The following is a 22,961-nucleotide window of genomic DNA, read 5'->3' on the forward strand; positions in this document are numbered from 1 at the left end:
ACCACAGTTTTTGTTTTTTGAAAAAAAAGTTGCACTATGGCCCTAAGGTAAAGGTAAAGGGACGCCTGACCATTAGGTCCAGTCGTGGCTGACTCTGGGGTTGCGGCGCTCATCTCGCTTTATTGGCCGAGGGAGCCAGCGTACAGCTTCCGGGCCATGTGGCCAGCATGACTAAGCCGCTTCTGGAGAACCAGAGCAGCGCACGGAAACGCCGTTTACCATCCCGCCGGAGCAGTACCTGTTTATCTACTTGCACTGGTGTGCTTTCGAACTGCTAGGTTGGCAGGAGCTGGGACTGAGCAACGGGAACTCACCCCATCACGGGGATTCGAATCACTGACCTTCTGATTGGCAAGTCCTAGGCTCTGTGGTTTAACCCACAGTGCCACCCGCATCCCTATGGCCCTACCCACACGCAAAAAATCTAATCAGCGATTTGATCCCAAAGTAAGGTTCTCTCTGTCAGTCACTCTTAAAAGATCACTTCAGACTTAGCATCACACTGGCATCTTATCTACCTAATGATGCCTCGCTGTAATTAAAATCCCATAGTCTATCAAAAACACCATCTGGTGAAATGATTACACATACCTTCTTATCAGTCTGAAAGTCAGCGAGGGCTTTGTTGTTATTTCATCTATATATAATCTTATCTCATATCAATATAGCAGATACATTTTTTCCCCCTGTTGAGAATTTGTCCATGAAGGGAATGATGCAAATCACACCAGCAAGACAACCTCTGCCCCGCCAAATACTGGCTTCTGTTATTAACACTTTAATATAATGGATTCTAAAAATATATAAAAAACTCTCATTCTATAAATGCTTCTCTTTTTCGTCATGCGATATAAAGAACTGATTTGAATTGGAGAGAGGGAGGAAGGAAGGAAGGAAGGAAGGAAGGAAGGAAGGAAGGAAGGAAGGAAAGAAAGAAAGAAAGAAAGAAAGAAAGAAAGAAAGAAAGAAAGAAAGAGAGAAAGAAAGATTTTGCTGTGAGTGCTGCAAAACCTGCTCCCTGTTTTTGCTCACCTATTTCTACCTGCCTTGGGAGGCAGGGACTCTGATGGATTCTTTTATTCTTCTTTTTTAATCTACAAAACTGATGCTACTTCTGTTGGGAACAGAAACCATCTTACTGTTAGCCCATAAAGACCAGCCACTCAGGATCCTGAGAGAATATTGGGGTGAGGTATGACATGGTTTGCATTTTTTGGTACCAACTCTCTTCCGCGGCACCGGAAATCGCTTCTGCACATACCCAGATGCTGCAAATCGCTTCTGCACAGGTGTGATTTTGGGCGTCTGGGCATGTGCAGAAGCAATTTCCGGTGCCACAGACATGCACATATGTGATTGCTGCTGTCGCGCTGCGCTGGCCAGGCCCATGGAGGATCTCCATGGGAGTGATCCGGCACATGCCCAGTAAGACTTGCCAACCCCTGATATATATCAACAGGATGGTGAGCAGGTTGTCAGGCAATTCTTCCTCAGTGCTGTTACCTTGTGCACACGCCCCTTTCCAGGTATTCTGAACATGCCGGCTTTGGCCCTTTCAGTGGGTGGGTGAGGTGTCCCCAGTTCTCCTTCCTACAACACTTTGGCTCAACAACCTTGGTTACAAAAAGCTCCACAATTTAGGTGGCTATCTTAAAAAAGCTCACCAATTTTGGGGGTGTCAGGAACGCAAACCCTTACAAGGCAGCTTCCACAATAAACAATCACATATCAGAATAAATTTGGACCAAAATGTGGGTGAACGTCCATGAGAATTAAAACAAACAAATAAACAAACAGAGGTGCAGAACTAAATTTAAGACGGGGGGGGGGGGGAGAGAGAGAGAGAAAGAGGGAGAGGGAGAGAGAGAGAGAGAGAGAGAGAGAGAGAGAAAATGAGAAACCGAAATTGACAGATTTCACTCATCCCAAGCAGTAACTGTGAGGAAAATGCCAGCATTGACGTCCACCTTTGTCACCTTTCTCTCACCTGAAGCCCCAGTTTAAAGGGATGTCTTCATTGAGCAGCACATCAGTCAAACTTCCTTTAGGGCAGTATTCCGTGATTATGGCAATATTTGGCGCTTCAATACAGCCTCCAATGAATTTGCAGAGGTTTGGGTGGTCCAGTTCTCTGTGACAAGCAGGCAGGAATTGGGTTGTGCCATATACTTTCTAAGAACACAACGTTGCATTTTGGACACTTTCCCTTGCAAGAGAACCCTCTCCTTGAGAAGGGACTTCGGGCTTGAGCCCCAGAACAACTCCATAGCCACTGTGAAGTAGTTGCTTGGGAGTCGAAACCATATGTAAGCGTGTAACCCACTTACTGGGAGTAAGTTCCACTGGACTCAGCAAGACTTACTTTTGAGTAGATATGTATAGGATTGGTCTGTAAATTTGTGTGTGTATATGTGTGTGAGTGTGTGTCCTAGCTCCCAAAAGCTGCTATAGATGGACACAGTGCTTTTTTCTGGGGGGGACGCAGGGGTGCGCATACCCCTAAACATTTTGTGAATCTACCATATTTTTCACTCCATAAGACGCACCTGACCATAAAGGTAAAGGTAAAGGGACCCCTGACCATTAGGTCCAGTCGTGACCGACTCTGGGGTTGCGGTGCTCATCTCGCTCTATAGGCCGAGGGAGCTGGCATATAGCTTCCGGGTCATGTGGCCAGCATGACTAAGCTGCTTCTGGCAAATCAGAGCAGCGCATGGAAACGCCATTTACCTTCCCGCCGGAGCGGTACCTATTTATCTACTTGCACTTTGACATGCTTTCGAACTGCTAGGTTGGCAGGAGCAGGGACCGAGCAACAGGAGCTCACCCCGTCATGGGGATTCGAACCGCCGACCTTCTGATCGGCAAGTCCTAGCGTCTGTGGTTTAACCCACAGCGCCACCCGCATCCCTTGCACCTGACCATAAGACACACCTAGTTTTTAGAGGAGGAAAGCAAGAAAAAAGCTCCCGGGCTCAATTTGACAGAGTGTGCGAGGGAGAAAGATCCCCCTCTGAGCTGGCTCCTGACTGCTCTCATGCAAGTCACAGAGCCCCTCAGATGGAGGGAACTCTAAAGGGTCTTCTAAAGCCCTCTTTCCCCGCCTCGCCTCTCCCCACCCCCTCGCGCAGGTGCCGCCATTAGGATGCTCTAACGGGTGATGTGCCACGCCCCCGCCGCTCCGGTAACCAAAGTCCTCAGCTCCACCGCTGCCAGGGACCACACATTCGCTCCATAAGATGCACAGACATTTCCCCTTACTTTTTAGGAGGAAAAAAGTGTGTCTTATGGAGCGAAAAATACGGTAAGTTTGGCCCCACTGAGGGGCAGTATTTCAATATGAGTAGGAAAATGAGAGTACCCTTAAACATATATATGTTTTTTAAAAAGCATAGTACACAGGTGCAGCCAACGTGAGGTTCCCCAGAAGCTTCTGGACTGCAGCTTCCATCAACGCTAGCCAACGTAGCCAACGGTAATGGATGATAGGCGTTGTAGTCTAACATCATCAAGAGAGAACCATGTTGGCCACTCCTGGATCATTAGAGGGCCCACAGAACTTCTGATCAGTTGTGACTGAGCAGCAGAGATAGGAATGGGATATGTGAGGAGTGAGGGAGATAGAGATGGAGACAAAAAGAGTTGAGCCAAAATGGGAAACCGATTGTGGGAGGTTCCACTGGTAGTGAAGTCTTTACTTTTTCTCATTTATTAGAATGGACTCTTATTTGACCACGTGGCTCAAGATCACGCCATGGACTCTTGGCTTCTGTCACATGGGTTCATTTCCTGAGAATTAAAGCATTTATTTTTGTCTCTCCCCCGCCCCCCGCTCCATAAAAAAGGCCCACATTTCTATACCTGAAGGAGCGTCTCCACTCCCATCGTTCAGCCTGGTGAGGTCCAGTGCCGAGAGCCTTCTGGCAGTTTCCTCCCTGCGGTAAGTGAAGCTACTGGGAACCAGGCAGAGGGCCTTCTCAGTAGTGGCACCCGCCCTGTGGAACGCCCTCCCATCACATGCCAAGGAAATAAACAACTATCTGACTTTTAGAAGACATCTGAAGGCAGCCCTGTTTAGGGAAGTTTTTAAGGTTTGATGTTTTATCATGTTTTTAATATTCTGTTGGGAGGCACCCAGAGTGGCTGGGAAAATAAATTCCTCAAACCCAGATTAAGCTGGTGCTGCGAGGGCTGGGGGAAGGACATCAAATGGCCTCAATGGGGCAGCATATTACCAAGGTCCACCCCTGTTTCTCTCAGCCATTCAGAGACTGCTGCTGGCTTCGAAACAAGAAGGGATGTGGGAAGGACTTCTTAGCATGCCTTCAGCACATACAAGATATCATAGGACAGGTTGTCTAGTTGATCCTGAAAAACACAGTTAAACATGCCAGAAAAGGCAATATAGGTCTCAGTTCACTTTTTGAAACAAGTGGATAGTGAATTCAAATTTAAGGAGCACACACTTGTGTTCAAATCTATAAAGGCACCCATAACTCTTTTAAATGTAGCTTACCTTACTTGTTTGACTTCTTTACGGATGGTCCTAGTGAGAGTAAACGTCTTGTTCGTTATTTTCTTGATGGCCACTGTTCTACCATCACTGGAAGAAGGCAAAGACAGTTGTTTAGCAACCAGAAGTAAATAAAAAACTCACAACCCCTCCGTATATTTATCTATTACAGTTATATTATCTGTGGTGCAAAAAACCCCACAATACATTGTTCTTCTTCTTTTCTCTTTAATCCTCACAAGAGCCCTGTGAGATAGGCTGAGGGGTGGCAACAAGCCATAGCTCACCTAGGGTGGATCGACACACAGGGAAAACCCCCCACTATAAGTAAGTTAGAAAAAAAAACGCTATGGAAAATCGCATAGAATTTTTTTTTACTCTCCAGTGCCATCTGGTGTTGCATGTTTATAATGCATTCAAAACACTGTTTTTTGACTGATGTAGTTGAGTCACTAGTGAGCTTAACAGTGGCTGGCCAAACCATGTGGGACAACATATGCCTTTGTATTTAATATGCAAATAGCAGCAGCTGTGGGGGAACAAAAATTATCAGGGTCACTGCAGCGGGGAGAATTTGATGCTTTCCTCCCCTGAGGAAAATCCCATCGCTGGAAGCATTATTTGCATTGGGAGGAGATCTCCCATTGGCACCAGGGAGAAATTATGAACTTTTCATGACAGCAATTGCTCGGCCACTGTGGGAGGCAGGAAGCTGAACTGGGCAGGCCTTTGGTCTGACGCAGCAGCCTCATTATGGAGCTCAACGGAGCCTAGGCTTGACTCAGCATAAGACAGCTTCCCATGTTCCAGTAATAGAATAGAGCGAAAGGACTGCAAAATACACCTACTAGATCCCCGTCTGCGTAAAATAGTTCATCTTGGAAGCGTTGGCAGCTGCTGTACAGGAGCTCAGTGTCGTGAGGCAGCTGGTATTGGAGGCGCTGGGTCGAAGTGGCACACTCAGGGTGCTCCCCATTGCAGTCCTTGCCATGTATTCTGATGAAACAGGAAATTAGATGTAGGTTGGTTGAATGCACATTGGCGAGAATACTTGAACATTATTATGATTCCAGGATTAAATCTGCAGATTGTTTGCTCTGCTGCTACTTTTCTAGTACCATTTGAGGAGAGGTCAACAAAAGAGGTTCAAAGACTCTCTCAAGGCAAATCTAAAAAGATCACCAGTGTCGAAGCAATGATTCTTCAACATAAACTTTATTGAATTGGTCATGTTGTTCGGATGTCTGATTATCATCTTCCAAAGCAACTACTCTATTCCCAACTTAAGGATGGAAAGTGTAATGCCAGTGGACAACAAAAGAGGTCTAAAGATACTCAAAAAGGCAAATCTTAAAAACTGTAGCATAAACACTGACAACTGGGAAATTCTGGCCTGCGAGTGCTCCAATTGGAGAACAGCCTTTACCAAAGGTGCCATGGGTTTTGAAGACACTCGAACTCAGGACACAAGGGAGAAACGCGCTAAGAGGAAGGCACACTTGGGAAACCCGCACTATGATCAACTCCCATCCGGAAACCTATGTCCCCACTGTGGAAGGACGTGTGGGTCCAGAATTGGCCTCCACAGTCACTTACGGACTCACTTTTGAGACCGTGATTATGGAAGACAATCTTACTCGGCTACGAGTGATTGCCAAGGAAGAGTACCATTTGAGGGTTTGTTCTCTGCTAGCAGTGTGCCAAAGAGTGATGATGAACTGACCCATCGTATAGAAGGGTCTGCATAGCTTTCTGAATTTTTTAAAGGTTGGCTTACATACACGGTTAACATTCTGAATCATTTGGTTGTCATGCTTTTAATACAGTGAAGATAAGGCATCAGAATTTATTTTATTGCAGCCATCTGGGTTATTCGACACACACACTTTTCAGACTCAACATAATGATGAAACACTTGGCTTTGCATAATTATTATTTTTTATAAAAGCCAAGATTAGCTTCCTAATTTCTTGACTGTTTCATCTTTTCATCTTTCTGCACAGCTCTGTCCGTCGCTACTGCTTCCCTGTCAGATTTGCATATTTATGTCTACGTTTCCAGATATTTTAATTAACAGTGTTATCATCTCTTTTGCCTGTTTATCCTTTCTGAATGCTAAATTTATGCCTCCCAATTTGGGGTGTTTTCTTTTGCTAGATCCATGCTGACAGTAGCACTAATAGTTTTGTCTGGTCTTGTTAGCTTTCAGCAGAACTAGTTCGTTAGCTGGGTCTCTGATGTGTGGAGGGCAGCAAAGTCTCATCAAAACCAAAAAACAAATCCACAAATAATTGAAAAAAGAGGAATCAAATCACGAACGGAAAGTGCTGTTAATATATTACATTAAAACCATAAACTCTTGTATGAAGTACTCAAAATGATAAATTATGTTTAAAGTTGACATTCCCCTCCATCCATCAGCTTAAGAAAGGCAGGCTACATAGTTGGTTTCAGAGGGCTTCCCAGATGGTATCAAATGCCACTTCTGGCTTAATAAACTAGCAGCTGCTGAAATTCCGTCTCCTGCAAAGGCTTAGGAGCAGGTGATAACTGAAAGCCATCCAAACAGGGGCAGACCTTGGTAATAGTTGATGCTCCCCACAGCCCAAAGCTGTTAAGTATAGTAATTTAATTCACTGAAATTGTAAATGCTTGCATGCTTTACTATGTATTTAAATTTGATTGGTTGGTAACTGAATTCTAGAAAGTTCTGAAGTAGTTCTCATGTGATTGGCTAGTGTTGGTCACATGGGAGGTATCTAGTGAAAGAGAAACTCCATTTTATGGGAAGCAAGATGAATTTGTTATAGAATCCACTGTGAACACTGCTAAGTTGAATGGAGTGTTGGAGCGCTTCTTCTCTGCTTGAAGGAAAGATAGCAGAGCTGCAGGAGAAGGTAAAAGTGGAAATCTCCCATAGGAGCTGCAAGGTATGGCCTAACTGAGATACAGATGGCTGAGTGCTGAGCTCTGGAAAGGGAGGAAAATACAGTTGTTTGGAAGGTAAAAGAAGAGACTGCAAGCCCATGCTTGGAGAAGCATGCGACTGTAAATATTATGTTTTAATTCATCTATAAGTTACTGCAAGTAAAGTTGAAGTGTGGACATTGGTTTAGTTTCCAAAGAAGGGTACCAGTCATATATATGATTTGAGCTTCTTAGCTGAGATTTCACTACCCTCACTTCAATAAAAGCCACCTTGCCAAAACCGGGTAAGGGAGACACCAGGCTTTGGGAAAGAGGCCTGAGGCTCTGGCAGGTTCCTAGAGCCCACCTGCCTTCTTCCCAAAGCTGGGCAAGTGCTAACAAGGCTTTGGGAAGGAGGAAGGAGGGCTCTAGGACCTGTCAGATCCCTCACACCTCCTTCCCAATGCCCAGCACTTACTAGGCTTGGGAAGGAGGCAAGGCCCCCTTGCCCCCTGTGCCCTGTGCGACGGAATGGGCCCTTTGTCTGATCTCATAGGGCTTTTCCTTATGCAATTTTCTTACAGTATATGGTTAAATTTTACACACTCCATGTCAGTTTGAATTTCTTAGTGCAGAAAGTATTGATCTCATGTGTAAAGATCTTTCCTATTCTTTCCTATTCTGATTAATACAAGAAACTATTAGGTTTTTATTCATAGTGCCATATTTTTCCGTGTAAAAGATGCCTCCATGCATAAGACGCCCCTATTCTTTTTGGGGGGCGGGGGGATAAATTTAAAGAAAATGAGGGGAGATGGCCCAAAGTTGTTGAGCTTCCTAGAGTGCACGCCTACCACAGCTTTCCCAGTTTTTTGACATGATTTTTGAGTCAAAAAACCTCGTCTAATACACGGCAAAATACGATATTTATTGTAATTGGCTTTAGTATTTCTGATGTGTTTGTTTAAGTTGCTTTGAGTCATTTCCATGAGATGATAAGGATGATACTAATGATACTAATACTTACAGACCTTGTTTGATGCAGCTGAAGTCTATGATCCAGCTTTCATCCCAAAACATTTTTTGCTTTTGGTACTGGAACCACTAAAGAAAGCATGACAGGGCAAATTCATCCCTAGGCTCTTCATCATAAGATCTCAGGGTGGTTCACAGAATAAAATACAGGATAAAAGCATGAGAACAGCAAAACAATACCCCCCCCCACCTTCCCACAGACACATTTAAAAGGCTGTACAATATTAATCAGCCCAAGACCTGGTTAAAGAGGAATGTTTTCACCTGGCGACTAAAGATGTGTAATGAAGGCGCCAGGTGAACCTCCCTGGGGAGAGCATTCAGAAAAAGGGGGGCCACCACAGAAAAGGCCCATTTTCATGTTGACACCCTTTGGACCTCACATGAAGGAGGCACACAAAGAAGGGCCTCAGAGCATGAAGGCAGAGTCTGTGACAGTTTACTGTTGGGAAACTGTGTACGTGCAGCTACTCACACAGTCAATTAAGGTTTGGCAGACAGCCAGAAGGCAATCTGAAGGAGTAAGTCTGCCTGGTGATAACAGAGGCATGGAGACAGCTCCCTGATTGGTCAAGCTCTCTCAAGGGAGTGATAATTAATGGCCTACTAACTGGAATGTGTTAGTTCAGAGGTTCAGAGTTCTGTGTGTCAGTGTAGGAGTTGTGAGTCGTGTATGAGAGAACAAGCTAAAAATCCGTGTTCTGTTCCTGTAAATAGTCCACTGTATATAATAAACACCTAACTACAAGTTCCTGGTTCCTGCTTCGTCTATCCTGTCTGCAGCCAAGTTGCCAATTGCTTCTGTGGATTCTACATTTACTCTGCTAGGTCTGGCTAAGGTTATGCAACTAGTCAGAAAGTTGTGAAACACTAAATAGGTTTTACCAATATTTACATGGGGAGAGGCGGTCCTTAACGGCTTGAAGGATACCTGAAGGATACCTGAAGGAGCGTCTCCACCCATATCATTCAGCCCAGACACTGAGTTCCAGCTCCGAGAGACTTCTGGCAGTTCCCTCCCTGCGAGAAGGGAGCTTACAGTGAACCAGGCAGAGGGCCTTCTTGGTGGCGGCGCCTGCCCTCTAGAATGCCCTCCCATCAGATGTCAAGGAAATAAACAACTATCTGACATCTGAAGGCAGCCCTGTTTAGGGAAGTTTTTAATGTTTGATGTTTTATCATGTTTTTAATATTCTGTTGGGTGCCACCCAGAGTGGCTGGGGAAGCCCAGCCGGTTGGGCGGGATATAAATAAATTGTTGTTGTTGTTGTACATACTAAATATTTCAGAAATGTATAAGGAGAGATTTAGACTGGTTTTTCTTGAATTCCTGAAATTGGTAAAATTTACATGAAGAGGTTATTGCACCATCGGTGCTTCACATAATCATCATCATCATCATCATTTTGAGTGGGGGGGGGGACAAAGGAAACATTTACTTTTTCTCCCCCCCCCCATAGTGTTTATCTGAAAGACTGAGAGTCAGATTTCTTCAGTTATCTCCTACCAGCTAGAAAAAAATGCCTACAGACAGAATCTGAGGCAAACATTATCCCTTGCCGAGTCCCCTTCTGCAACTTCACAAAGCAGAGAGACAGTCTGCGTTGCAAACACAACAGAGAAGGAAGTGTCCTCAGCTGTCAGACAATCTCCTAGGAGGCACACTCAAGAGGTAACAACTGCCTATTTTGGAATGTGTCTTGCCCTGTGAGGCAGAGCCAGCGATGGCTGCTTCTCATCCAGGTACACCCAAGAGGGCAGCAAAGAAGTAGAACTTGTGTTTATGCTGCATTGCATTATAAAATGAAGATTAAGTAAGTGGGACCAGACAAGAGAGAGGGGAAAGCATGGAGGAGAGCAGTTGAGCGACGGTGAAGTTCTACTTAACGCGTACCACGACTGTCAGAATAAAGCCTGTGCAGACCAGACATATTGGTAAGGCAATTGCGATCCTGATGTCTGTCGCCAACGGACATTCACCACAGTCAGCCGGGCATGTGGAGCAGCCCTCGTCATCCTCACAGATGTCATCCCCACAGACTGAGCACAAAGAGAAAGAGGTTTTGGAGTTAATAATACAATAGCACAGCACCAGGATATTCCTTTGTGGCTGAGCCTGATCAAAGGGAAGAGGGTCCCTCCTCGGCCCAGTATACCTGAAGGAGCATCTCCACCCTCATCGTTCAGCCTGGACACTAAGATCCAGCACCAAGGGCCTTCTGGAGGTTCCCTCACTGCGAGAAGTGAAGCTACAGGGAATTAGGCAGAGGGCCTTCTCTGTAGTGGCGCCCACCCTGTGGAACGCCCTCCCATCAGATGTCAAGGAAATAAACAACTATCTGACTTTTAGAAGACATCTGAAGGCAGCTCTTCAGTTTTTAATGTTTGATGTTTTATAGTGGTTTTAATATTCTGTTGGGAGCTGCCCAGAGTGGCTGGGAAAACCTAGCCAGATGGGCGGTGTATAAATAATAAATTATTATTATTACCCTCTTTAAAAACAGGACTTCAGTCAAAATGTGTCTTTACTGACAGATGTCCGAGGCTCTTCAGTCAAGAGGGGAAGTTGACATCCCAACATCCAACATGACTTGCGCTGCCTGAAACCAATGGTTCTGGCATTGGCAAGGACAAGGAAGATTCCCAGTGATGTGGGAAATGATACATTAAGTTCTAATGAATGTTCAGGTCCCTCCGGTCTTCCTAGCAGCAGAAGCACAAGCATTCTCTGAACGCTTTCACTCACCACCTCCACCGTTTTGTAGCATACCTACTGCCGGGAGGACCATGGTTTGGGCTTCCAAAGCAGCCTGCATTCTCCCAACCCTGATGTGTGCAATGAGAGAGGTCATGCCCACATGCACCAGGACTACCTGCAAGGCAAGCAAGATGGAGGAAGAGAAAGGGAAGAACGGCAACCCAATGAGATCAGCGAGAACCAGTCTAGTCCAGATTACCATTGGCCACCCAGATGCCTCTGCAGTCTCCTGAGGAGGGCTGTGGAGATGGTCACCTTCCCCCTGTTAGTCTGCAGGTATCTGCAGGGATAGCATTTCACTCATAGAATCAAAGAATCATAGGGTTGGAAGGGACCATATGGGTTATCGAGTCCAACCCCTGGCAATACAGGAATGTCAGCTAAAGCATCCATTACAGATGGCAATCCAACCTCTGCTTCAAAACATTGACTCTCCTTTCTTGGAGGTTTTTAAGAGAGGTTGGGTGGCCACAACCTCTCAAGAGAGACTGTTCGCTGTCAAACAGCTCCTACTGTCAGACAGTCCTTCCTGATGTTTAGTCAGAATCCCCTTTCTGGAAACTTGAAGCCGTTGGTTTGAGTCCTACCCTCCAGAGCTTGCTCCATTCTCCATGTGACAACCCCTTTAGATATTTGAAGGTGGCTATCATATCTCATGGGATGTGGGTGGCGCTGTGAGTTAAACCACAGAGCCTAGGACTTGCTGATCAGAAGGTCAGCGGTTCGAATCCCCATGATGGGGTGAGCTCCTGTTGCTCGGTCCTTGCTCTTGCCAACCTAGCAGTTCGAAAGCACGTCAAAGTGCAAGTAGATAAATAGGTACTGCTCTGGCGGGAAGGTAAATGGTGTTTCTGTGTGCTGCTCTGATTTGCCAGAAGTGGCTTAGTCATGCTGGCCACATGACCCGGAAGCTGTACGCCGGCTCCCTCGGCCAATAAAGCAAGATGAGCGCCGCAACCCCAGAGTCGGTCACGACTGGACCTAATGGTCAGGGGTCCCTTTACCTTTACCTATCATATCTCATCTCAGTCTCTCTTTTCCAGGCTAAACATACCAAACTTCTTCAACTTATGTTCCTCATAAGGCTTGGTTTCCAGAACCTTGATCGTCTCCTTCTGCACACAACCACCTTATCAATATCCTTCCTAAATTGCAGTGCCCAGAACTGGACACAGTATTCCAGACACGCTATGTAGATTTGATTGATCTATCATAGCTAATAGCCAACTCTCTTAGAATTTGTCGAATTTCCTTTTAAGCTAAAGGCTATCACCACATCTTGAGTCATGTATTCTGAATGCTGTGTGAAGAAATATTTAATAAGTAAATGAACCTGGATCTAGCTAAGTGAAAGGGGGAGCCATTTTCTTGAACATTTTCAGCAACATCACAGTGCCCTATTCCACTGTGCTTTTTAATAATTCCTGTGAAAGGACTTTAAAGAGTTCGCTAATTCACTGAAATGACCGGCAGAATCCGAGATTTGGATGAAGAATCAGTTGAGGGTGATTGGAAAAAATTTAAAGACTATCTGCAAAAATATTATAAGTTGTATGAATCTTAAGATAGTGCATGTTATTGAAAATGTTATGCTTTAGCAAATATGATTAAGCAAATGGTAAAATAAGTTACAAATGAGAAAAGAAGACAAGTGAACCAAACATATTATGTTTATTTTAAAGGTATCAAAAGTGAGATACAACATATTGAATGTGGAGACATAATAATTGAAAGTTGTAACAAGGTTTGAAATAAGGTAACAAATTGCTGATAATGTTATCACAAAGAACGCAGCTTTGGAAGGTGTGGGGAAGTCCAATGTTAAAAAAAAAAAAAACCAAAAAAATGTTTCTTGCATTTGGTCTTTTCTGTATAATTTGAAATGTACAAAACTATGAAAAGAAACGCAATAAAAAATATTATATAAAAAAAATAAAGAGTTCGCTAATTCAGAAAGCCACTGCCCACATTAAGTCAAGCTGCCCTAATAGCTGACTGATGTACACTGAGGATGGGGAATTTGTGACCCTACAGATGTTTTTGGACTCCATATCCCATCATACCAAACCACTGACCATGCTAACTAGAGATGATGGGATTTGGAGTCCAACAACATCTGGAAATCTACAGGTTCTCCATTATATAAATATATATATTTAAAATTGCTACATCAAACCCAGAGTCAACTTAGGTGGGGTTTTTTTAACCCTATGTTGTGCCATAATCACAATACTAGGCTGATACTTGGCCATTTCTACTTTAGATGTAATGAATATTCATTCAATGCAACAATTGCTTAAAGGTAGCCTGGAGCTCTTGAGACATAAATGTGGTCAGTTCTTCTTGGTGCAACGATTAAAAAAGAGAGAGCACAATGTCCCGAGCAGCTGCTAAGCTAGCCAAATTCCCACTGTGGCCTACCAAGGCCAGATGTTTTTGACTACAACTCCCATCAGCTGCAACCAGTACAGGAGTTGTAGTCCAAGATATCTGGAGGGCAGCAGGCTGGCAAAGGGGAATAACAGATAATTCAGGCTTTTGCCCAGCAGTCCGAAAGAGAGTGAAACAGAGTCTGTGAGGAGAATTAAACCTTATTTACCTTGGCAGTCCAGTTTCTCTGTGTCATTTTGCCCGCAGTAGACTTGGTGTGGGTGAATATTTGGCCATCGTCTGGGATCCAAGGTCCACAAATGCCACCTTTCCCCTTTTGCCAAGCAGATGAAATTAAACAATACAGCTTCAGTGTCATGTAAATAGTCTTTTAGAGGTTCGTGTAACAGTAAACTTTAGTTGGAAATGAATTTAAATGTCACATTCTGTGCTTAAGAAAGGGGAATATATAATCAGCCTTAGTGCAATTCTGGATAACGCCCCAATAACTTAAAGTGAATTATGCAGTTAGGCTTCCTTTTTTCAGCCCTTTTGGGTACATTTAGTATTCTTGCATGTCAGATGAAATGTTTTAAGTATCTGCCATTTTTATTTGCAATTTTCTGTGATTTCCAATTTTGCATCTCACTTAACCTCCAGGACCATGAGTTTCAGTGCTCTTGAAAGCTTAAATTATTTTAGTTTTAGTATTGCCAGTTGATGTATATCTCAACTTTACAGAATGCAAAAAGCTGTTTACAAAATACGAAAACATCATACCAACACATAAGAATACTTCATAAGAGGAGTAGCCAAGGGGTATTCTCCAGATGTTTTGGACTACAATTCCCATCATCCCCTGTCAGTATGGCCAATGGACAGAGATGATGGGAGCTGTTGTCCTCAATATCTCTAGAGGGTACCATATTGGCTATCCCTGATTTAAAACAAAGTACAATAATATCAAACATCAACTGGCCCCATAGCCCTCTATAATAAAAACACTTCAGCTAGCCACCTGAAGGATAAAGGAGAAGAGACATAGCAAGCTTCCCTTAGGAGAAGTTCTAGACAGTGGGTACCACTACACAGAAAGTCCTTCTCCTCAAAACCACCAGCCTAAGTTTGGATAAGCCATGGCAATGTCTCCCAGCATGAGCAAATCATATGGAAAAGGTGGGAAATAGGGATCTGCTGTACAGTTGTTATTACATAAGCTATCCTACACCCAGGTCATTTTGGGCTTTAAAGGTTACTGAATTGAAGTTAGACCACATGGTTGCAAAATCAAGTTATCTTAGAATTCCCCATTCAAATTGCCCATGAATATTTCAAAGTTTCAAATTCAAAATCCAACCCGCCCCCGCCCCCCTCCGGATGGCTCAATGGAAAAGTTAAAATGTCACGGTCAGAACTAAAATTTTGGTAAGCTTCTGTTCCGCCCTGACATTTTAAACATGACATTGACATTTTAGCTCAATGGTGAGAGACCCTTTTATCCCCCAGAAAGCTCTCTATGGGTCATCCGTTGACAGCCTTAGATTGTTTTGCTTGCAGAACTTCAACTCCATCAGCCCCAATGGCTAGGGATCATGGGAGTTGTAGTTCAGAAACATCTGGATGGCCAAAGTTTTCCCACCCCTGCTCTGTTTGAAGGGCTGCCTGGTCCAAGTCTACAGGGGTGGACCTTGGCAATATGCCACCCTGTGGAAGGCCATTTGATGCCCTCTCCTCTGCCCTCGTGGCTCCAGCTTAAGCCAGGCTTTGGGAAGGAGGTGAAAGGCTCTGGCAGAATCCTAGAGCCCTCCTTCCAAAGTCCAGTAGACACTTGGCCAGCTTTGGAAAGGAGGCAGAAAGACTCTATCACACTGTCAGAGCCCTCACACCTCCTTCCTGAAGCTGAGCAAGTGCTTTGAAAAGGCATCCTCCTTGGCTGTGCACCTGGTGCAACCACACCACTTGCACTGCCTTAAATCTGCCCCTGAAGTCTAATTTAAACATACAGAACCAGAAGAAGAAAGAACAGGGACTTGGACAGCAGACTAAGCAGTTACAGAGGCCACCTCATCTCAGTCTTCGTCAATACAATAAGCTGCATTGTATTTTTAAATAATATGCAGCGGTTATTTCTGAATTTGCCTCTGCACCTACAAATTAATTTAGCAGATGAAAAATCCATGCAAATCTGCGTTACCCTTTGTTCTCTTTTTTGATGATGTGTAAATGGCCATCTTTGCGGTGGTAGCTCCTCTAGATTTCCTTCAGTAAAAGGCATATAAGAAGGGGATTTTGCCCATATACTTCCTTTACAGAGGATTCTCTGCAGCTTATTTTCTTTGATGTTTAACATGTTCTGACAGCTCTTCCACAGATTTTTGTGTGGGGCGGGGACAAAGTCTATTTTGAGTAAGTATTTTCAAAGATTCTCATTTCCCAGCCAGCTGTAACCAACAAGGATTATGTTCACTATATTGTGCTAAAATATACAATACAAAAGACTTAAGGTTTTAGCAGGGGTGGGGGGTAGGGGAAGGATGGCTTATTTCTGGTGGCTAATGTCAGATAGCCCCATGTACTTCTCTCCATTTGTGTTATACCAAAATGCAGATGGCTCCTGCAAGCAAAGGTAAAAGTATGAAAGGAAAGAATCGTGCAAAAGACACCAGGGTGTATAAATAGCTCGTACTTAGCCGAACAGAGTTATCTCAATATAAGAGTGTTCTGTATCACAAAGCCACATTCCTCTTAGCCTTCATATTCAGTTCCATCTAAGCAGGGAAGCATAAAATATCTGCACCAAAATGAAACTTTAATAACCAATGGCTAGAACGGTGTCCTTTTGGTTAACTCGCAAAAAACCTTCCCATCCTCAGAACGAAAAGCAGGGAGAGCTGGAAAAGCCTGTTCACAAAGAATAACTTTCCCCCTTTTCTTTCTAAAGAAGACGGAGAAAAGGGCTTTGCATTTATATAGCACATTTCAAGTGCTCAAAGCAGCCAGGGATCAGAAGAGTGCAGTGGATCCTCATATTACCATTTCCCTATTGCAGGGAGTAGTCTAGCATGGAGAGCATAGTGGGGACATCCCTCAGATCAGATAACCATAAGATCACAAGAACATGAGATGAGTCTGCTATATCTAGTCCAGCACCCTGTTCTCAGTGGCCAATAAGATGCTCTTGTGAAGCCCACTGCCAGGGATTGGACCCAAGAAGGTGAGATTGGAGGAGGAATGGTGGGGGTCACCCTCCCCTTCTCCTGATGCTGCAAGAGAAGGGGAATGTAGCCTTGATTTACAGCAGGAGTTTGAGGAAGGTCACAGCTCAGAGATAGATGAACAGAAAAGTTGGGCAGTGTTAGAAGAAGGAGGCGAAGGAGGAGACAGAAGCAGGGCAGCTCGCTGACACGTCATCACTGGGGAGTATTTCTGACCCCCCTTCTCCCAGAACTCGGCGTTCGTTAAGAGTGCAAGAACAAAGGAATCAGAGACATTTGACCACAAGCGGCCACAGTTAGGGCAGACGCTGTTGCTAGGAAGGAGGGTGGAGGGACTCAGTTGGAGTGATACCATTGTTAGGGCTTGTCGCGTTCTCTTGTCTCTCGCTGTTATGATTGAATAAAACTCATTAAAAGAACTCTACCTTGTTTCTCTGCTCTTGCTGCAACTGGGGGAGGAATAGCTTTCCCGAAGCCTTGACACCCGCAAGCAGGACATGAGTGCAACAGCACTCTCTGCACCTGTGATTCCCAGAAACTGGTGTTCAGGGGCACACTGAACTGACAGCGGAGGCAGATCATAGTCATTGTGGTTAGTAACTGTTAGAATTCCTGCTCTATGATTGCAGTCATAAGATTGTTGTCTTTCACATGACGGTATATTTTTTGACTCCACAGAGTGGGATGTGATGGAGACAGGATGTTTGTGTTACTGTGTTCCGTGAAATGGGATTATTGTCCTTTGTTCATTTTCTCTTTGCTGTCTGATGCTAGAGAGAGAGGGAGCCGTGTTGCAGTGCTCCGTGTGTATTTATATGTAAATAAAGTAGATTAGCCAAAATGCTGAGTTGCTGGGGTTCTGTCACGCAAGCTGCAAAGACTCTGCAGATCCCTAAGTGTGCCGATATCTGTTGGCATTGGTCGCTGTGATGTTTAGGATGAAGAAAGCTTTAGAAGCTCCCGAACGATCGACCAGGAGGGAGGGAACATGCCAGTCGGGCATGTGTCTCTGCCAGGGTCCTACTTGAGTGTAGGCTGAACTCCTGACAGGAACCACTGATGGCACTGCCTGCCATGAATAATAGGTCCAGTCATAGGTGCCAACTCCTAGAGGCCGATGTCCTTTCAGCGCTCCCCCCCAATAAAATATTTGAGGAGGCAAAGGCCCCAAAGTTGATGGGCATTGCCAGTCAAATGGTGTGTCTTGTGATTGATTATATGGGCAGGGCTTACCTTGTGTCCCCCCCCCCCATTTTTTATTATTCAAGTTGGCACCCCTGTGTCCAATCTTCTTTTAAAGCCATCCCAGTTGGTGGTCATCACTGCTTCCATAGCTGAGCTGAGATTTGAATTGAGGGGCTTCCTGGCTTACAGCTCCCACTTTTATAACACAGTGCTAGGCATGTTCTCCTCGTTAGAGATGCATGTTCCTGGTGCCTCTCAGCCATAGCCCTGCTCTATGCCTCCATTAAACGGTGTTTCCCGGGACCTAATGCCTATCAGTTTCCCCAGGCTAGGCAATGCGGCCATGGCAAGAGCCTTGATGTTTGTACTAACCATGAAGGCCAACGGGCAAGAGTGAATGTTCGCATGATGGACACAGCAGTTCTCTCCATTTGCATCTTTCCAGTTGGAAGGGCACTCCTGTTCCTCACAGAATGTTTTGGCAGCCATTGCATCACTTAAACAAAAAGAAAAAAAGAATCCAGAGACAAAACTTACTTTGAAATCAATTTCTATACGATGCGATACGATATGATATGATATGATACGATACAATAATCTTTATTGTCATTGTCCCATACAGAACAACGAAATTGAAAAAATCTACATCAAACATTCAAAAACCAACAAGCCTGCTATCCCAGCTATCCCCACCTGGTTAGCCCCCTAAAAACTCTGATACCCCATTTTAAAATACAATATACTCCCATACAGACTCCTTACAATGCGTTTAAAACCAAAATCGCATTTGGGTAGAAACTGTTTCTCAGGCGGCTAGTCCTAGTCTTTATAACCCTGTACCTTCTTCCAGAAGGCAGAAGCTGAAAGAGATCATTTCCGGGGTGCACACTATCCCGCGCTATCCCTGCAGCTTTCTTATGACACCTGGAAGCGTAGATTTGATCCAAGCTGGGGAGAATGCACCCAATTATTCTCTCCACAGTCTTTACATCCCTGGACAGCATTGTTTTTCCCCTGACCGTGCAGCTCCCAAACCACACACACAGACAATAAGTTAATACACTCTCCACGGTACAATGGTAAAATGCCATCAACAGGTCCTTTGAGAGATTGTTTTTCTGGAGGATTCGACATGTAGACATCTTGGTAGGGCCGGCCCACTCATGAGGCAAGGGGAGGAGGTCACCTCAGGTGGCGGTCTCCCATGCCACAACTCACCACTGTGGCTGCCTCCTCCACACCTGCCCACACCCTTTGCCATCACCTACAATTTCCTCCTTTGTGCCCACTGCGAAGGAGGCGGTGGGTGGTGGAAGAGGAAGTGGCCAGGCAGCAAGCTGTGGCAGGGGGGCAGCGGCAGAGGTGGGCAGAGGCAGCCAGGCACAGTGGTAGGCATTTTTTGTTTTGCCAGAAGCAGCACAACGTCCTGGGCCAGCCCTGCATCTTGGTGTTAGTATAGTAAGGAAGACCATAATTTCCAAATCCCCCTAAAGACAAGCAAATCAAGAGCAGTCAAATCTGGTCTCTGGCACTTTCACACAGCTTCACCCATAAACCCGCCGTTTCTGCATCAATCCTGTGATTTCTTGGGCAAAAATAAATAAATCTTCATATTATTTAAATACCATTTAAAATATATCCTCTCTCCAAATCCACATTCCTATAGGATTTTGATATTTAATTATTTCGTGCTGAGAACTGTAGTGGAATATTCAGGAGGTGCGAAAGCCAGTGGCTACCTGAGACCTCGGCCCCATGTCTCTTGGCTCAGCCCTGACTTACTGGCCAAAAGAGGCATGCTAGGAAGCAATATCAACCAGATGTTCTTTCAGGGATAAGAAGGATGCCTACCTATCATGGTGAAAGGAGATTAAGACAATATATCTTTGATCATGACAAGGAAGAGTCTCTCCAATTTTAATCAAGTTCAAAACAACAACACTGTGATTTAAGTTTTAAATTTGGGGGGAAATGTCATTCCAATCTAATTCACACCAGATTGTGATATTGCCCAATCCTTTATTTGGAGGTGAAAAATAATAATTCAATAACTTCTGTTTTTATATATCTTTGTGGGGGGGAGACTCCTGAATTAATCTGAGGGGAGCTTCTCTTTCCAACACCTGCTACGGCAGAATATTGGAGAAAAGCTTATTAGTACTTATGTTCAGCTACAGGTGAAGTTCAAGAAGATAAATTTTCAGAGATGTGCTTTTGTTCCCTCATGTATGTGAACTATAATGAAAACATACTGTGTCCCCCAGTGACCCAGATGTCTCGCTGGGTGGTTGCATTTACAAAAAGGGCAGATGTTAATAGTTTTCTGGTATAGTCTGCAACAATCAGAGTTTGCTGTACTTGTATGAAAGAATTGCAGGTGTGTCAAGGCTGTTTTGCTGTACAGGTTTATCGATGCTTGTCAAACCTTGTCAAAGGAGTACAGCTAGGACCACCTTGCATTCAATGACTCACCTGTGGGAAAGGATCCCATTTTCCACAGAATAGTGGTAAAAGTTGTCGGAAGCAATGACTGCGTAGATTACATCAAAGGATTCCCCGCTTATGACCTTTTCTGGGGGCCTCTGGACCCAAGCCATCTCCAGGCCTGAAGAGATAAAAGCCAGCTCAACACTTCACAGCCAAAACCAACCAACCAACCAAACAACAGCACTATGCAAATGATATTGGCCTAAACAGATTGTTTTGTGCATGTAACTAATAAGGCAGGATTTGAAGGTCTGTCACATAGATGATGGAACATTATTATTCTTTTTTAATCTGTTGCTCCAGAGCTCGGATACGGCACCAACGGTCTTCCAGAATTTTCTGGCCAAAACTCCCGTCATCCCTGTTCAGTGGCTGTTCTGGTTGGGGCTTCTGGGAGTTGGCATGGAGCTGGTCTGATTTTGTCCAATGGCTTCAAGACAAAAGACATTTCACCTGCAAGCTCCTGTACATTTAGTTACACATACAGCGGTACCTCAGGTTAAGTACTTAATTCGTTCCGGAGGTCCGTACTTAACCTGAAACTGTTCTTAACCTGAAGCACCAATTTAGCTAATGGGGCCTCCTGCTGCTGCCACGCCGCCGGAGCCCGATTTCTGTTCTCATCCTGAAGCAGAGTTCTTAACCTGAAGCACTATTTCTCGGTTAGCAGAGTCTGTAACCTGAAGCGTATGTAACCCGAGGTATCACTGTAATGAATAGATCGTAACCATGCTGTAAATCAGGGGTCACCAACCTACGGCCCGGGGGCCAGATAAGGCCCAAGGGACTTGTTTATCCGGCCTGCGGTGACCCCCGCTGCCTCCCACCGCCCAGTCTTACTGGCTCAGCACAGCACGGGGACCCACTTCCGGGTTGGAGGCACACCGGAAATAGCTTGTGCGCATGCGCACAGGCTCCTCCGACCTGGAGGTGCACTGGAAATCGCATGTGCATGCGCATAAGGGTGCGCGCTCCCCCGGCCTCCGGCCTGCCGATCATTGCTTGAGACACCGGCCCGAGGCAAGGGAAACTTGGAGACCCCTGCTGTAAATTTTTTCTTTGTGTTCGGATCACCCTGGCTGAATTTTCCTTTGAATACTTCAACTCCAGGCAAACATTTTCCCCCCTGACGTTCTTGTGAGTTACTTTCCTCCATTTAAATTGCCTGGAAATAGATGTTACTGCTGACTCATGGATTTGCAGTCAGGTACAAGTTTGGAGATGCATTAGGAATCCTCTTGATTACTTCCATTTCTTTCCAGTCTACTGCATTACCAAGAGGCTATATCCTGTGAAAACAAGAGGTGAACTCACCACCACAATCCAGCATGTTATACTCATCTGGTTTCTCCAGGGGCCAACAGTCATAATCGGTGTTATCCAAATCATGCCACCCATCCACGAAAACAACCTGCCACAGAAAAAGACAGAGAGCCATACATAAAGACATGGGACTTCTTTCAATTTCCTATTTGCTGTTCTGGGAAATGAATCCACTAAAGACACAGATAATCAGCTGTCTTTAGAGATTCAGTGTCAGGATGCTGTCAGTGGCTCCTGGCTGGTTGCCCAGGAAAGTATAAAGACAAGGAAAAGTTTCTTACTGTCTTTTTTTATTTCAATCTTTACAAAGAGAGGCTATAGAACCCAGACTCTTTGATAAAGGCATTGTCCCAAGTGAATCTCCAGCCCCTGTCTTTCCCACTTATTCTTTCGTCATTCTCATTGTCTCCTCTATGGGTGCTGTTACATGCCCTCTGCCTTTGAGCTCTTTGCTCTCCTACTTTTAAGGCTCACTGGTTTCTGGGAGATGGGGGGGGGGTCTGGAATGCTCTCTAATGACAATGTGTCAGCCAGGTGTTGTTCTGGCTTTCTCATGATTTCCCAGCTTTCCCCCTCATCTGCCTCTGAGCTGCGACCTCCCTCAAACCCCTGTTGTAAATCTATACTGTCTTCCTCTTCCTCCTCCCTGGAAGGGTCCGGATGGGGAGGTGGTCTCCACCATTCCTCCTATGCCCAGTTCCTGACATTCAGCTCAACTTATCTCCACAAGCTACATGGTCTTCAGGTACAAGCCAGGCTAATTCCCTGTTAGCAACAAGGTAGACGGGGAGAGAACCATGGGGTGAATAGTGGGCAAATACTTCACACAGGAGAAAGGCAGACAAAAAACACAATGTGATTTTTACAACAACAAAGTTTCTGCTGCTGTTGTTGATGCCCTTATTTCCGGTTCACATCCAAGTGCCAAACTGCGAATGTGAGAAGATCCTGTGGAGATATGGTCTTAGAGCAGTAGCAACCCATTCACCTCTGATTCCATCTATTTGTGTTGATGTTGTGTGCGGGGGATACTGAATGAATCTCTCCACAGTCTTCCTCCTCTACTTTTTTGGGGGAGCACTGAGCTGAATGTGAGAGACAAAGAACAACCAGCACAAGAGGTTGGGCAATGCTCCTGAGCAGGATCCTGAATCTTCCCAGGAGCAGT

At 44.8% G+C, this 22,961-nt stretch overlaps 1 protein-coding gene across 1 annotated transcript in view; it reads right to left on the reverse strand.

The window, feature by feature from the left end:
* Window positions 1–22,123, reverse strand: part of LOC114588050 (atrial natriuretic peptide receptor 1-like) — a 54,344-nt gene extending 32,221 nt beyond the window's left edge. Inside the window, exons 1-10 of the mRNA XM_077921633.1 lie at window positions 21,785–22,123; window positions 20,456–20,588; window positions 18,356–18,479; window positions 13,813–13,917; window positions 11,226–11,328; window positions 10,350–10,495; window positions 8,452–8,524; window positions 5,362–5,509; window positions 4,517–4,603; window positions 1,988–2,131 (exon numbers count right to left, since the gene is read on the reverse strand). Coding sequence (XP_077777759.1) covers window positions 1,988–2,131; window positions 4,517–4,603; window positions 5,362–5,509; window positions 8,452–8,524; window positions 10,350–10,495; window positions 11,226–11,328; window positions 13,813–13,917; window positions 18,356–18,479; window positions 20,456–20,588; window positions 21,785–21,920 — 1,199 coding nt within the window. The 5' untranslated portion in view covers window positions 21,921–22,123. The remainder of the gene's footprint in view (window positions 1–1,987; window positions 2,132–4,516; window positions 4,604–5,361; window positions 5,510–8,451; window positions 8,525–10,349; window positions 10,496–11,225; window positions 11,329–13,812; window positions 13,918–18,355; window positions 18,480–20,455; window positions 20,589–21,784) is intronic.
* Window positions 22,124–22,961: the final 838 nt, after the last annotated feature.

The sequence above is a fragment of the Podarcis muralis genome, chromosome 17 (assembly GCF_964188315.1).
Source record: "Podarcis muralis chromosome 17, rPodMur119.hap1.1, whole genome shotgun sequence".
Taxonomy (NCBI): domain Eukaryota; kingdom Metazoa; phylum Chordata; class Lepidosauria; order Squamata; family Lacertidae; genus Podarcis; species Podarcis muralis.